The 14,367-nt window shown below is 38.5% G+C and overlaps 1 protein-coding gene across 1 annotated transcript; it reads right to left on the reverse strand.

Annotated features, from left to right (window-relative positions):
- Positions 1-10,511: 10,511 nt before the first annotated feature.
- LOC146003468 (uncharacterized) lies at positions 10,512-11,429 on the reverse strand. The gene has a single exon (XM_083141756.1). The coding sequence runs from the start codon at positions 11,427-11,429 to the stop codon at positions 10,512-10,514; it is 918 nt and encodes a 305-aa protein (XP_082997882.1).
- Between the last annotated feature and the right edge of the window lie 2,938 nt (positions 11,430-14,367).

Consider the following 14,367-nt stretch of genomic DNA (forward strand, 5'->3'; position numbering starts at 1 on the left):
CCAACCTCCCCTCAAATGTCAAGATGAAGACAAATTTAAGTGGAGATCTGACCCCTGTGTCCCCCTCCGATTTCCAGGAAACTTGGCAGGTGTATAGTGGGGCCCAAAGGAAGAAATACGTGTCTTTTTTGTTTCAGCTAAAAACGGTTTTAGGGGGTAAAACCCCCTCAAATGTGAAGATGAGGACAAATTGAAGTGAGGATCTGACCCCTGTGTCCCCTTCCGATTTCCATTATACTTGGCAGGTGTGTGTATAAACGGGCCCAAATGAAGAAATACGTGTTTTTTTGTTTCGGCTAAAAATCTGTTCTAGGGGGCAACCTCCCCTCAAATGTCAATATGAGGACAAATTTAAGTGGAGATCTGACCCCTGTGTCCCCCTCCGATTCCCATGAAATTTGACAGGTGTATAGAGAGGCCCTATACCCCCTGTTTCTTCCTATACCATATTTACGTGGTTTCGGGGTCAGATCCCCACTTCAATTTCTCCTCGTCTTGACATTTCAGGAGGAAGGGTGGGCTCTATACACCTGCCAAGTTTCATGGAAATCGGAGGGGGAGACTTAGACCTCCCTTGTAAGTGTATTAATTAATTACAAATCTCGCACGGGCGCACACACACACACTATATATATGTGTATGTATGTGTATTATATATATATATGTATATTAGCAGGTAACAATATGTTATAAGCACATTCTTACATCCCAAAGAACATATGTGAGATGGCAAATCGGATCCGGATCCGAAAATTCCGGATTCGGATCCAAAAGTACCGGATCCGGATCCGAAAATTATGGATCCGGATCCGAAAGTTCTGGATCCGGATCCGAAAGATCGGATCTGAAAATTCCGGATCCGCGGATCCGGATCCGAAAAATTTTATGATCCGGATCCTTAGGATCCGGAACCAACCGGATCCGGATTTCGGATCCGCGAGGATCCGGATCTGGCCATCCCTAATCTGGATCCGGATTCGGATCCGAGAGTTTCGTATCTCAATCCCATTATAATATTACCACACCTTAAAAGGTGGTCTAGTGGTTAGCACATCGCGCTGCGACTCCAAGGGTCCCGGGTTCGAATCCCGGTCGGGCTTGGTTGTTTGTGAATGTCCATTCATCAATTTCATCATTTCATCACTCATCCCCATCTTCGCAAATTAGCCAAGAGGCACAAAACGCGAAGTAAAATAAACTAAATCAATCAATCAATCAACACCTTAAAAGGTATGATCTTCGATTACAAAGAAATTTCTCATTAATTGTAGACTGAAAACAAAAACCGAGCTAAGTGCCAAAATCTAAGTTCCGAGAAAACCAGAAAAAACATTGTCTGTATCACATTTTGTGATTTTTGCTTCCAAAGAAAGCGTAAAAAATACAGAAGCAATTACATAGAAACACTCGTGAAAGCTTAATGTTACCTATGGAATATTATTCCTGTCATTACCTCTTTTCTCTGAACATTTTATGAAATGAGGTATGTGCCAACTCCTGTGCCATAAAAACTGGGCTAAGTGCCCTAAAGTATCACATAATGAAAGGCAAAATGTACAAGTGCAGAGTTAGCAAACAACAGGTTATGGATAAGAAAATATTTTTTTAAATAAATTTTATTCATAAAACATAAAAAACAAGTACTTCAGTCTGAAATAGTAGACCCTAAGGAAAAAGTAGTGTTTTCTTGAAAACTTTGCTATTGAAATAATTAATGTGAAAAAAATGTAGGGTACAGTACTTTTCTGTAGGCTATATAAAAATATTGACACTGTAAATATGTAAAAAGTGTTCTGCAAACCATGGCTACTGTGTTAGTTTAGTGTAAAAACGTTTGTTTTCTTCCTTTAGGTATGGAATTTTTTTTTCAGATCTTCCTTCTTTTCAGGCGTCAATCTTGATGTTATTCCCAGCCATGGTAGTTCAAAGTTTTTGATAATTTCATTCGTTACCCCTTTTTTAAACACTTTTGTTTTCACCCACTGTTCAACGTCACTGAAAGTTTTTTTTTTTTTGTGTATACAGTTCCTGGCTTTTCCATGGTGACTTTGACCCAAACAACCTTAGCAATTCCTAAAGTTGTCGTATTAAGGCAACTTGTAGCTGCTGCGCTGAAGTCATAAAAATCGTCATCATCCATCAATGTTGCTAGAAATGTTATTTTTTTGTGGAAGAAGTAGAAAGAAGTCTGACAACATCCAAAGGAACCTCACATTACTCAACTCTTTTTCTTTTTTCAATGAGACCATAGTCGCGGTCACAGCTTAAGTAGGAGTGGCCTGGGACAACATACTTATGTTAAACCTCATCAACAAAGTTCTTAGAAACCAAATATATCCACAGAAACAATAGCATCTTATTCTTATTTTGGCCACCACAGTTGTCGCTCCATACGATCATTTTTTTTTCGTTGTTTGCTTTTTACTTTTAATGCCTCTGAATATGCAACTGGCGATTTCATTGCATCCCCTGCCACTCAAACCCTCATGCCAAACAAACATAAATCCCTAATTGTTGTCAGCCATGTGCAAACCCAGATTGAAACAAGACAACTGTCGTAAGTAATATATTTGACAGTGGGTTAATGTTGGTAAAGCCAACACTTGCTGCAAGTCGACTGAAAATGTACAGGTATCACTTATGGGAGCTGCTGATTCTTCGTCATCTTGTTTCATCATTTCTCTGACTCGCTCTGCTTTCCTGTGGTGAATTTCGAGTGAGTTGCGATGTAGTTCTTTGTTCCTCTGGTCATTTTGTATTTTGTTGTGCGAAATCCGTGATTTTGGAAGTGTTTTCTCACTGTGTTTATGTAAAACCGGTACTGAACAGTAGTATTATAATGAAGTTGTCTAAAAGCTGTATGCAACTTGTTAGTTCAAATCTTCACTTAAAAAAACGTAACACACTGAACTCACGCCAAAACGCAGCACATAACCTCCAAGACGTCCAAGTAACCACAAAACCAGTCACATGGCGCTTGGCACATAGCCCGTATTTTGATACACAGCAGGTGGCACTTAGACAAAGGTGCATTATTGTGGCTAAAGTTTGAACTACTTGCAGACTACATATCACATAGACTGGCTTTTACCGCACTGGCATAGGCACGTAGCCCATATTTTAGCAATAAAATGCAAATCGATTGTTGTGGCACTTAGCCCGGTTTTTATTTTCAGTCTACAATTAGTCCTACAATAATTTTTTTCAAGTGCTGTTCCTAAAATACTTGCTACGCATCGGCTAACACACTCGTGCACAAAAATATTCTTACTTGTTTAACATAAAATGTCAGAGGTGATTTTGTAAATGCCATTGAAACAAATATGTATTTATTCGAATGTATTGGAAATGGAAACACACATAAATGTGAGACATTCCAATCCAATATGAAACCTTTAACACATAGAACAAGATAGAAATGTTATACAAAAATTATACAATATTTCTGCAGTTACAGTTTTACAAATTAAAATAATACATTATAATATATGCAGTGTTATATAATTACAAAGTGTAAGACTAACAAGGGAGTTTATCTAAGTGTCCCCCTCCAATTTCCATGAAACTTGGCAGGTGTGTGTATAAACGGGCCCAAAGGAAGAAATACGTGTTTTTCTGTTTCGGCTAAAAAACTGTTTTAGGGGGCAACCCCCCTCAAATGTCAAGATGAGGACAAATTTAAGTGGGCATTTCACCCCTGTGTTCCCCTCCGATTTGCATGAAACTTGGCAGGTGTGTGTGTATAAACGGGCCCAAAGGAAGAAATACGTGTTTTTCTGTTTCGGCTAAAAAAATGTTTTAGGGGGCAAAACCCGCCTCAAATGTCAATATGAGGACAAATTGAAGTGGGGATCATCTGACCCCTGTGTCCCCCTCCGATTTCCATGAAATTTGGTGTATAGAGAGGCCCTATGCCCCCTGTTTCTTCCTATGCCATATTTACGTGGTTTCGGGATCGGATCCCCACTTCAATTTCTCCTCATCTTGACATTTGAGGGGGGTTCCCCCTAAAACGGTTTTTTAGCTGAAACACAAAAACACGTACTTCTTCCTTTGGGCCCCTCCATACACCAGCCAAATTTCATGGGAATCGGAGTAGCACACAGGGGTCAGATCCCGGCGTCAATTTGACTTCATTTTGACTTTTGAGGGGGAGTTTTGCCCCCTAAAACAGTTTCTTTTTAGCTGAAACACAAAAACACGTATTTCTTCCTTTGGGCCCCTCCATACACCTGCCAAGTTTCATGGAAATCGGAGGGAGAGACTTAGACCTCCCTTGTAAGTGTATTCATTAATTAAAAATCGAGCACGCGCGCACACACTATATATATGTGTGTATGTATATTTATATATATATATATATATATATATATATATATATATATATATATATATATATATATATATATATATATATATATATGTGTGTGTGTGTGTGTGTGTGTGTGTGTGTGTGTGTGTGGGTGTGGGTGTGTGTGTGTGTGTGTGTGTGTGTGTGTGTATATTAGCAGGTAACAATGTGTTGTAAACACATTCTTACTTTCCAAAGAAGCGCATGTGGGATGGCAAAACGGATCCGGATCTGGATCCGAAAGTTCTGGATCCGGATCCGGACCTGAAAATTCCGGATCCGAAAAATTTTAGGATCCGGAACGAACCTGATCCGCCAGGATCCGGCCATCCCTACTGTGGACCAGGGTGTTGAAAGATAAGTAATTTCCAAAGAAGGTTGGGGGGAGCGAAAGACCGAAACAATGGAAAGAACTTTAGGCAAATGGTAGAGATAATTGAGGAGAGTCGAGACGCTACTTTTCATTCTCTCGTTTTTTTTTCTGGATGGAGAGGTATACCTCGTTCTCGGTCTTGTCTCCAGTTGTAAATGCTTATCTTGCATTGGGTCTCGTCGTGAAGGGTAAATACCCGTTCTGTTCGCTTCTCCTTCTAGATTTTACAGAGGTCTGTCTCGTTCTTGGTCTAATTTCGACAAGTCTTGGAGTATGTAGTCTCGTCTTATCGTAGATGGAAAAGAATATGTTTAAAATTAGGCTCTAAATGAAGTAAAATACCTTGCAGAAAAACATACCTGATAGTGTTAATGTAACGGATAATACTGGACAGATACCTCTGTCCTCTGCCCCCTCGTCTCCCACTCCTTTTCCACTGGTGTACACTGGGTTAATTATTGTAGATTAGGCACACATAGGAGATGTACTACGTACAAATTTTCAGCTGAAAATGCAGGCTCGAAAAGGACTCGAACCCGGGTCTCTGGCATACCGTGCCATTGTTCTAACCACTTAGCTACCGATTTTCCGCTAACGCTGATTTACCTGCGTGGAATCGTCTCTGCCAGTGCTACCGCAACGGGATCTGTTGCCTTTGAAACACAGTAGACTTCCACGTTGCCTGCTTCCTCCCAGCGTAGAGATGTTAATTATTGTAGATTAGGCACACACAGGAAATTTACTACGTAGTACAGTAGGATCCATAAGTATTACCGTGCAAATTGTCCATCACCATGTTCGTGCACTTTATTTGACCCAATAAGAACTTCAAGAATTAAAAGAAAACTCAAAACAAGCTGTTGACAATTTCTGCACCAGCATACATAAAAATCCATCGCTTAAAAACACATAGGATGTAAGAGAAAAATTAATGAAAATAGTCATGGACAATTTGCATAATAATACTCAAGGATCCCACTGTACTACGTAGGTAAAACAGCGATAGCGAAAAATCAGGCGAGGCCAGGCCGGGTCGGTAGCTCAGTGGTTAGAGCAATGACACGGTTTGCCAGAGACCTGGGTTCTAGTCCGGGTCGAGCCTGCATTTTTCGCTGAAAATTTCTACTGGGTTAATTTGTTTCACACCGACCCCACCTGTACGTACAAAACCTGGTACGTTCAATAGAAACCTGGAAACGGAAGCAGCGAATTCCTAAGGGGATAATGCCACGTTACACTTGATTTGTTGAGACGTGGCTGCAATTCTAATCTGCACGTCAATCTTTGTGTCACGTAGTTCTTGCTGTTAGCGAAAACTTGAGGCTACGTTCATCCAACTAGCGCAAAAATATTTTTTTTTTCATTTTTTCAAAACCAGAGGTAAGTTGGAAAAAATAGTCTCATTTTTAGCATGCGACTCGGGGGCCAAAATTACTATATTGCCCCCCCCCCTCGATGATGAGTGGGGGCAAGTCGCACCTCCCCTGCCCCGACGTCCCTGGCATTATTAATACTGAGGCGAAGAAAATTGAGCTGATATTAATGTTAATTTATGACATGTTCCAAGCATTACTAATACAGGGAACATGTCTTCCATCCATAAACATATTATTTTGCTTCTTTCGTCAGAATATCCGAGAACCTTCTTTTCGTCATTCATGAAGATTAAAACTTATAAGTGAGAAATGTAGATAAATTATAAATACGTAACGCTCCACAAAATTTCGCTTTGTAAAATTCAAGGTATTTAAGAAAGTCCATTATCTTGTATTTAATGCAACTACATTCTTGGGAAATTCTCACATAAGTTGGCACATAGAGGTTCAATTAATGTTACCCACGTCTCTCACCATCTTGCGTCATTTTTCAAAAGCTTAATCTCAGATAGTACGTTATCTTGTGGCAATTGATGCATGTGGAACTTAGCGTGGGTGGATGCATTTTTTTTTTAAAAAAAATATAACAATAGACACTCACATTTCATATAACAATAGAGATACTCATTAAACGTAAACAACATATCTGAAGGGGGGAACCCCCGAAGTAAGCCTGACTACACCGCATACTCTTAATGTCCTGGTACCTTTAAATAAACCAGGAGTCCGTTTCCCCCGCCTTTTTCCTCCGTTCTTCATCTTTATTTTCAATTTAATACAGAAATACAAAAAAATAAGGAAATAAAAATAAGAAAAAGTATAGTTTTCTATACATACAATGGTATCTTCAAATTTTTATTATTGTATTATTGGCCCATTCTGGTAACCGGAAGCGTATTTACAAACCCTATAGTACTGCAGAACCTCCAGCGATATTTGGCTACTGATTGGCTACCATTCCGGAAGTTGATGCATCATTTCTTCAAGTTAACGCTAGATGGCAGGGTTCAAATTATCAGTGAAGATTTCAGATATCCATCCCAACAAGATAAGAAACTCATTTACACAAAGGTTTATTTTTTAGCAAAATTATTTAAATTAATGATTTAGAAGACAGAAATCAGAACTCTTTCTTCTTGAAGTGAATGATTTCTCTATTTAAAGTCACATCAGTGCAAACATTGTAACTACCAATGACTATTGAGAAAATTATGTATATCCAACGTATAGCATTTTAAACATTATATTTTATTATATAAACGTATATTTCTTAACATAATTTCGACAATCTGTTTACAAACTTTATTACTATATAATCACAAGTCTTTTTTTTCCATACTTTTGCTGTAAATGAAGAAACAAGGAACAAAGGACACGGAACATAAACACTTCCGGTGCACACAGCCAATAAGAAAGCGTTATATACCTCTGGTTCTGCAACACAACCGGAACAGGTCTTTGGCATAGTATGTTTTTTTATTATTTTTATTTATTCATTTATGGATTTTAGTAAATTTGATAATTAGTAATATACACAGTGGCGGATTAAGCTTCCTCGCCGCTCCTAGGCACAAACTTAATGTGCGCCCTTCTCAAAAGAAAAGTAGTAACTTATTTGCAGTATTTTTACAGGCTAATATAAAAATTAGTGAGCATACTGAAATAAAAAACAAATGATAAAAATCAATAACAAACAATTCATTTTCTGTATGTTCTATACCTAAAATTATATAATGTATTGAGAAATTAAATTCACCATTCACCAGTCATAAATGAAGCCGCTTCCGCCTCACTTTGGTTGCTGCAAACTCGTGTATAAGTTCTTCAAAGTTGATGTGTCCATCAGTCAAGATGTCTGCTTCGATGTGGAGAATAGATAACTCGTTCAGTCTTTTATTACACATGGTTGAACGGAGATAAGTCTTCAGTCTTTTTAGGGCGAAAACGAACGTTCAGCTGAACAGTTTGTTACAGCAGTACACAAAAAACACTATTATTTAAAAATCTTGTCTTACTTGCTATGGGTCTTTGCGATTTAGAAAAATCGTTTTCAGCATTCTGATTAATTCCACGTCTTAGAAGAATGTCAATTGTAGACTCATTCAGACACCACTCGGCAGGATCGTCACTAACGAAATTTGCACTCTCACTGTCACAATCAGGAACTCCTACGAACGGAGGGGACACTACCTCAGGTGCACTTTCTTCCTCCACTAAACCCACAGTACTTTCGACATTTTGCGTTTCACAGAGTTCACTCGATGTAGCCGCTTCCACTTCAATTTTTGAACTGCTTTCGGAAATCACTTGTTCCTTTCGCTTAAAAAACGTGTCCACTGTACCAAGCTTTTTCTGTAAGGTTGCTTCTCTTTCACGCTTTTCGTTTGTAAGTTTACGATAAGCCGCCCCACTTAACTTCGTTCGCTTCATGCTGCCTCCTGCATAAAAAAAACAAAAAACAAATCGCAAACGCACTAGCAACAAACTGAATGCACCAGCCAGAGAATACAGTAATACAAAAACTAGTTGCGTCCACGCGAAAGCTGCACTCACTCACTCACTTATCAGCAGTGTTTATGTGTTTATTTTTTTTAAGACTGGCATTGTTACAGATGAGAGTTTCAAACAATCAGTCTTCTTTCCTGCCTATAACAAAATCTTAGTGGAAGATCGAGGGGTATGTATTTACAAAAACAAATCAACAAAGGCTGGGCGGCTTGCATTGTCATTGTAAGCGATAAAAGCCACAGCAAGGGTTAAAAACAAATTGATTGGCGCCTGAAGGAGGCAGAGCAGACGAAACATTTCTTGATAACACATAAATCCGATACATCAAGGTTTCTTTCGTATGAAGCGAAAGTGTTGCAAACTGTTGATTTGAAACATTGGTTTCATAGGTCTAAATTGTCACTGTGTAAGTAAGACATTTTTTTTTTTTATTATTCTTGATATTCTGGAAAAAAAAAAGACTTGCCGCCCCCAAGAGCTGCCGCCCCTAGGCACGTGCCTAGTGGGCCTATTTGGTAATCCGCCACTGAATATACAGTGCGTCCATTTCGATCTGCAGCCGAGAGATCGGGTATTAGGTATTAGTTTAGTTTAGTAATGTAGTTTAAAATTTGCTTTTTATATATATTAGTTTGTGATTAGTTTTGGTTATATAACTGTTGTTATTTTGGGTATGACAACTATTCTGAAATCCAGAACAGTTAATGGTTTGAGTGTTTAAGATGATAGGGTTGTGGAGGATGAGGGTTTAGATGTGGGTGATTTTATAGAAATTTCTTTGAGGAGTTGGCTTTGATTTTTCTGTACGAAGGCTAGTACCCAGCCAGATTAGGTTTCATGACGTCGCGCGTCCGAAAGATAATGGTGTCAGCATGTAAGTCAGCATTCGGCGGCATATGGGGGGTTATTCTTCTTGAGTAAACAAAAAATGATCGATGAGACAATTCGATTATTGATGGCGGGGAAAGAACTCTCGGGGCGGAACTGGATACTTAATGTTTAACATTTTTTAAAAATTAGGGAACACAAGAATACACTTCCTAAAAGTATAAAACATCACTTTACAGTATAATCTAACATATCTAACATGAAAATTAAGTAAAGCTATATATTTTGTGCGTGTTATTTTTTTTAAAAAAAATGCTTGCATATTTACCGTTCTGCCCCACCCACGGGGCAGAATGGGATAGGGTAATTTTTTGGTGAAATTATTGCAAAAACGTTGAAAACTATTAGGAATATCATCCTAAAACTAAGATACAAAATTGTTTAATGACCTATTGAGTTAAAAAAGTATGAAATCGGAAAAAACATCAGTAAGCAAAAAATAATATTTGTATGTCATTTTGAAAAATAGGCAATGAATCTTAATAGGGAGGTAGGGGGAAATTGGATCACTTTTTTTTTTTAAAAAAAACAACAACTATATTTATTGAATATCAGTGCCTTTATTACAATTGAAATTATATGCAAAAAAAAACAAGCAAACCTTCAACTACTAGACAAATGTATAAATTACTTTCATTTCTTAATATTTGCTGAGATATTGTAACTTTAATGCACGTGGTGCACTGATCCGATTTACCTCACCTCTGCGGGGTAAATCGGATCGGCGGTGGGGTAAATCGAATCACACAGATTTTGAGAAACAAATACCACAAATAAACTACTTTTTACCAAAGGCGTTTACACAGCGTTCATGGAACTACCCTTTGCAAGCCTGGCACTGTATCCAATCACCAGCCTGGTGACTTTTTTTTTGTCGTAGTACGAAAGACTGCAGAATCCACACCTCCACGCTTCGTTCTCCTCACTTCTCCATGCGAGTTTTCCAGCTTGCTTAACCTGTCAATTATCCTTCTCATTCTTCCTCTTATCCCCAGGGTTGAGGTAAGGATAATTTTCACCTGATGTCAGACGAAGTGAAGGAATAGATTTTCGTGCATTTTTCTTCTGTGGCGTCTCCTTTGTGGGAGAAGGAATGAGACTGCGGATTTGATTTTCGGCACTGCTGAAAGGGTGGCAGAATTGCTGTCAAATAAGGTGTCGGGGAAGTGCTGATTACGTCCTTAACAAATTTGTGCTCCGAGACAGCCAATGGATTTAATGGGTAGATTCCACACACCTCAAAACCCTTTGTAGTGTTCCCTACGGTTGCTGCCAGATTCCATGCTTTTGTAAAGATGCCCCCCAAAGGCAACTTCAACATTTCCCTACCAGGGTTTTGATGGAGCCAAGATGTAGCTTGCTGGTGATAATATGTATTTAGTGGCTTGAACACACAAACGTCAAGAGGCTGCAATGCGTGGGCTGTGTGGGGTGGCAAGAGCAACACTTCGACGTTACATTTCTCACACCAATCAGCAACAGCGAGAGTTTTGTGCGAACCATGTCCGTCCTTAATTAAAATCACTTTACCTGGACTTCTATGCCTGTTGAAATGTTCCAGCCACTTCATGAATGCTTCCTCATTTACCCACCCTGATTCAGGCATACACACTTCGGATCCTGGTGGCATATCATCTCGAAATTCGTCCCTCATTCTCTTGTCCTTAAAAATAATAAACAGTGGGATGTACGCTCCCGTTGCAGATGCACATGTGAGTAGTGTTGCGGTTTCCCCGTGTTTTACACTTGTTAGCGATATTACACCGCGAGAGCCCTTACAAGCAACAATGTTGGGTGGCTTATTGTTTAATGGTAGCACACTTTCGTCCTGGTTATAAATACACTCTGGCTCACCTTCCAGTTTACATTCTCTAATCAGATTTTTCAACTGAATGTGAAAGTTCGAAACATGTTCTCGTGTCATGCCATTCATTCTTGCATGAGAAAGACCTTCGACTTTCCAAATACAAAGTTCCGGGTGTCTTTTCATAAATCCCTGAAACTAATCAATGCTGGCCATTTCGGATTCCTCGTTGAAATTGTTTGGAATCCCTCGATCAGTCCCATACTTATAGGCATACTCAAACCAAATCCCCTTTTGGACAGGTAGACTAGACACTCAACTAAACCTGCTTCAATGTCTGGAGGTATTACTGGTTGACGTCCAACATTATGCACTGGAACATTTTCAGGCGCTGAAGTTGTTCCTTGAAGTGTTGTAAATGGAACACCAAACGTGTTTGAAGCTCTCTGTACTGAATATTGCCCTTCTCTAACAGAAGTGACAGCTTCTTCCATAGCTACAACCGACCAGGAACTATAAGGACCATGAGCAGTTTTCCGAATGTAGTTACGAGACATCTGAAACAAAACAAAACATTGCTATAGCCTACATTAAAGCATACGCACACATCTGTTGTGCTCCAAGTTAGGCTGCTGATGATCATAGATAGACAGACTGATTAATTAAAATATAAATATAGCCTACTGGATCCCTCCAGTTATTTCAAAACAATCAAACAGAAAGGAGAATTCAAATGATCCGATTTACCCTGAAATACACCTTATTAAAAACCTATTTTTGTTGGCACTGATTTATGTGTTTTGTTTAAAATTATCACAAGATCTGGTGAGGCAGGCTTAATTCAATGAAATATTACAATTGAAAATAAAATTTACTTAACAAGCAATGAATAGAAGCTTATTCACAACAATGAAAACTTACATCGGCTGCTTTTTTGTCTGCACAAAAATGCACAACTTGAAACATTGTAGTCTGGAGCTCTTCTGGTGCCAAACAAACAATGGGTTCTGGCAGTTCTCGTTTCTTCTGAGAGGTTGAAGTACAAAGCACACCGCAATGACGCAAAAACTTAATTTCTTGAGTCTGCAAAACTGAGTTCTTTTCAGCCGATCTGATTTCTCCCTACCTACCCTATTGCTTAAGAACCAAACTAACTAACTAACTCTCGTAGCCTTCTTAAACCCGAAGGTTCAAGGCTGCAGCAACACAGGCCTTCCATCTGTCCCTATCCTGAGCAAGATCTATATACTCCATCCCTACAGATTTCCTTTAGGTCCATCTCAATGTTACTCCTCCATCTTCGTCTTGGCCTTCCTACAGGTCTCTTACCATCAGGTTTCTCAACAAGAATCCTGTAAACTCTTCTTTCCTCTCCGATTCGTGCCACATGGCCAGCCCACCTAAGTCTTCTTGATTTAATCATTCTAATAATATCTGGACATGAATATAAATTATGTAGTTCTAAATTATGTAACCTTCTCCACTCACCTGTCTCCTCATCCCTTTTAGGTCCAAAGATTTTCCTAAGAATTTTATTTTCAAATACTCTCAATTTATGTTCCTCTTTCAATGTAAGGAACCAAGTTTCACATCCATAAAATAATACAGGCAAAATTACTGTTTTGTATATTTTAACTTTTAGTTTCTTAGATATTAAATGAGAAGACAAAAGTTTATGAAGAGAAAAGTAACATGCATTTCGTGAATTAAGCCTGCTTTTTATTTCCTCTTTAATATAATTTTCATTTGTTAGTATTATTCGTAAGTACTTGAATTTGGAAACTGGTTCGAACGAGTTGTTACCAATAATTAGATTTTGATTATTACCTAACACTTGGTTTCGGCCTGTAAGCATATATTTAGTTTTCTCTTTGTTAACTTCCAAACCTATCTCTTTAGCTGCTTTGAAAAATATTTTAGCATTATTCTTAATTGTATTTATATCATCCCCTAATAAGTCTACATCATCTGCATATGCTAACAACTGAGTCACAATGTTTAATTTTAGTCTTTCGTTAGTTTCTTTTACCTTCCTTACAGCATATTCTAAGGCAAAATTAAATAGCAATGGAGATAATGCATCTCCTTGTTTTAACCCATCATGAATTGTAAACTTGTCAGACACATTAATACCCACACGAATTCTACTTTCTGTTTCACTGGTGCATATTTTTATCATATTAACAAGCTTCTTAGGTATTCCAAACTCGACTAATATATTATATAATTTATATATTTTGACCGAATCATATGCCTTTTTGAAATCAAGGCACTTTGATTGCTTAAGAACCATCTAACTAAAAACTAGTAGGCTTAGTCCTCCTGGCAAAGTTCACAATTCAAAATGTCTTCTTCATTCTCACTGTCTATGCCATCACATGAGTTGTGTGCCCATTTGAAACACTTCTGGCATGCGTCCCAGCCCTCTTTAGAAATGGAGAAGAAGCCCCCGCAGTAGAGACACTCAGCTTCCTCTTCATCTGATTCACTCACCGCCATCATCTTCTTCTTCTTAATTGTCTTAGGTTTGTTTTGTGTATAGTTAGATTGTTCAGTTTTAATTTCCTTAAAAATATTTTTTGCAATTGACTTTCTTTTAGTAGCATTTTGACCTCTTTTTCTTTATTTTTGTGCTTTTTTGCTGTTTCTGTGTCCTCTTTACTGGCGACAGCATCCTGTAACTCATTCTTATACGGAGAATCTGTTAAAATGACAGTTTTTCATTTTTTTTTTCTTGAAGTCCGCTTTGTATTTTGCTTAATTAACAGAATCGGTATCAAAGCCTCTGGTGATATCCAAAAAGCTGAGTTTTGCTGAGAACATAGCAAGTTGGGAGAATCTGGCACCCATGAACATCCAGGTTGGGGTTCGATGATTGAGTCTTGGTTGGTCTTTGTGTTCTTGGTGGGGGGTTCAGTGGACACTGGAGAGTCCGTTGTCGAATTGTGACATTGTCCATCAGTAGAGTTTGCACAGGGACATTCACTGTTTTCCAACTGAATATTAGTTGTCGCTGATGGGAGGTAGTCTGCGTCTGAAAAGATATTCAGATCGGATGGCCATATCC

The sequence above is a fragment of the Lepisma saccharinum genome, chromosome 20 (assembly GCF_977018435.1).
Source record: "Lepisma saccharinum chromosome 20, izLepSacc3.1, whole genome shotgun sequence".
Lineage (NCBI taxonomy): Eukaryota > Metazoa > Arthropoda > Insecta > Zygentoma > Lepismatidae > Lepisma > Lepisma saccharinum.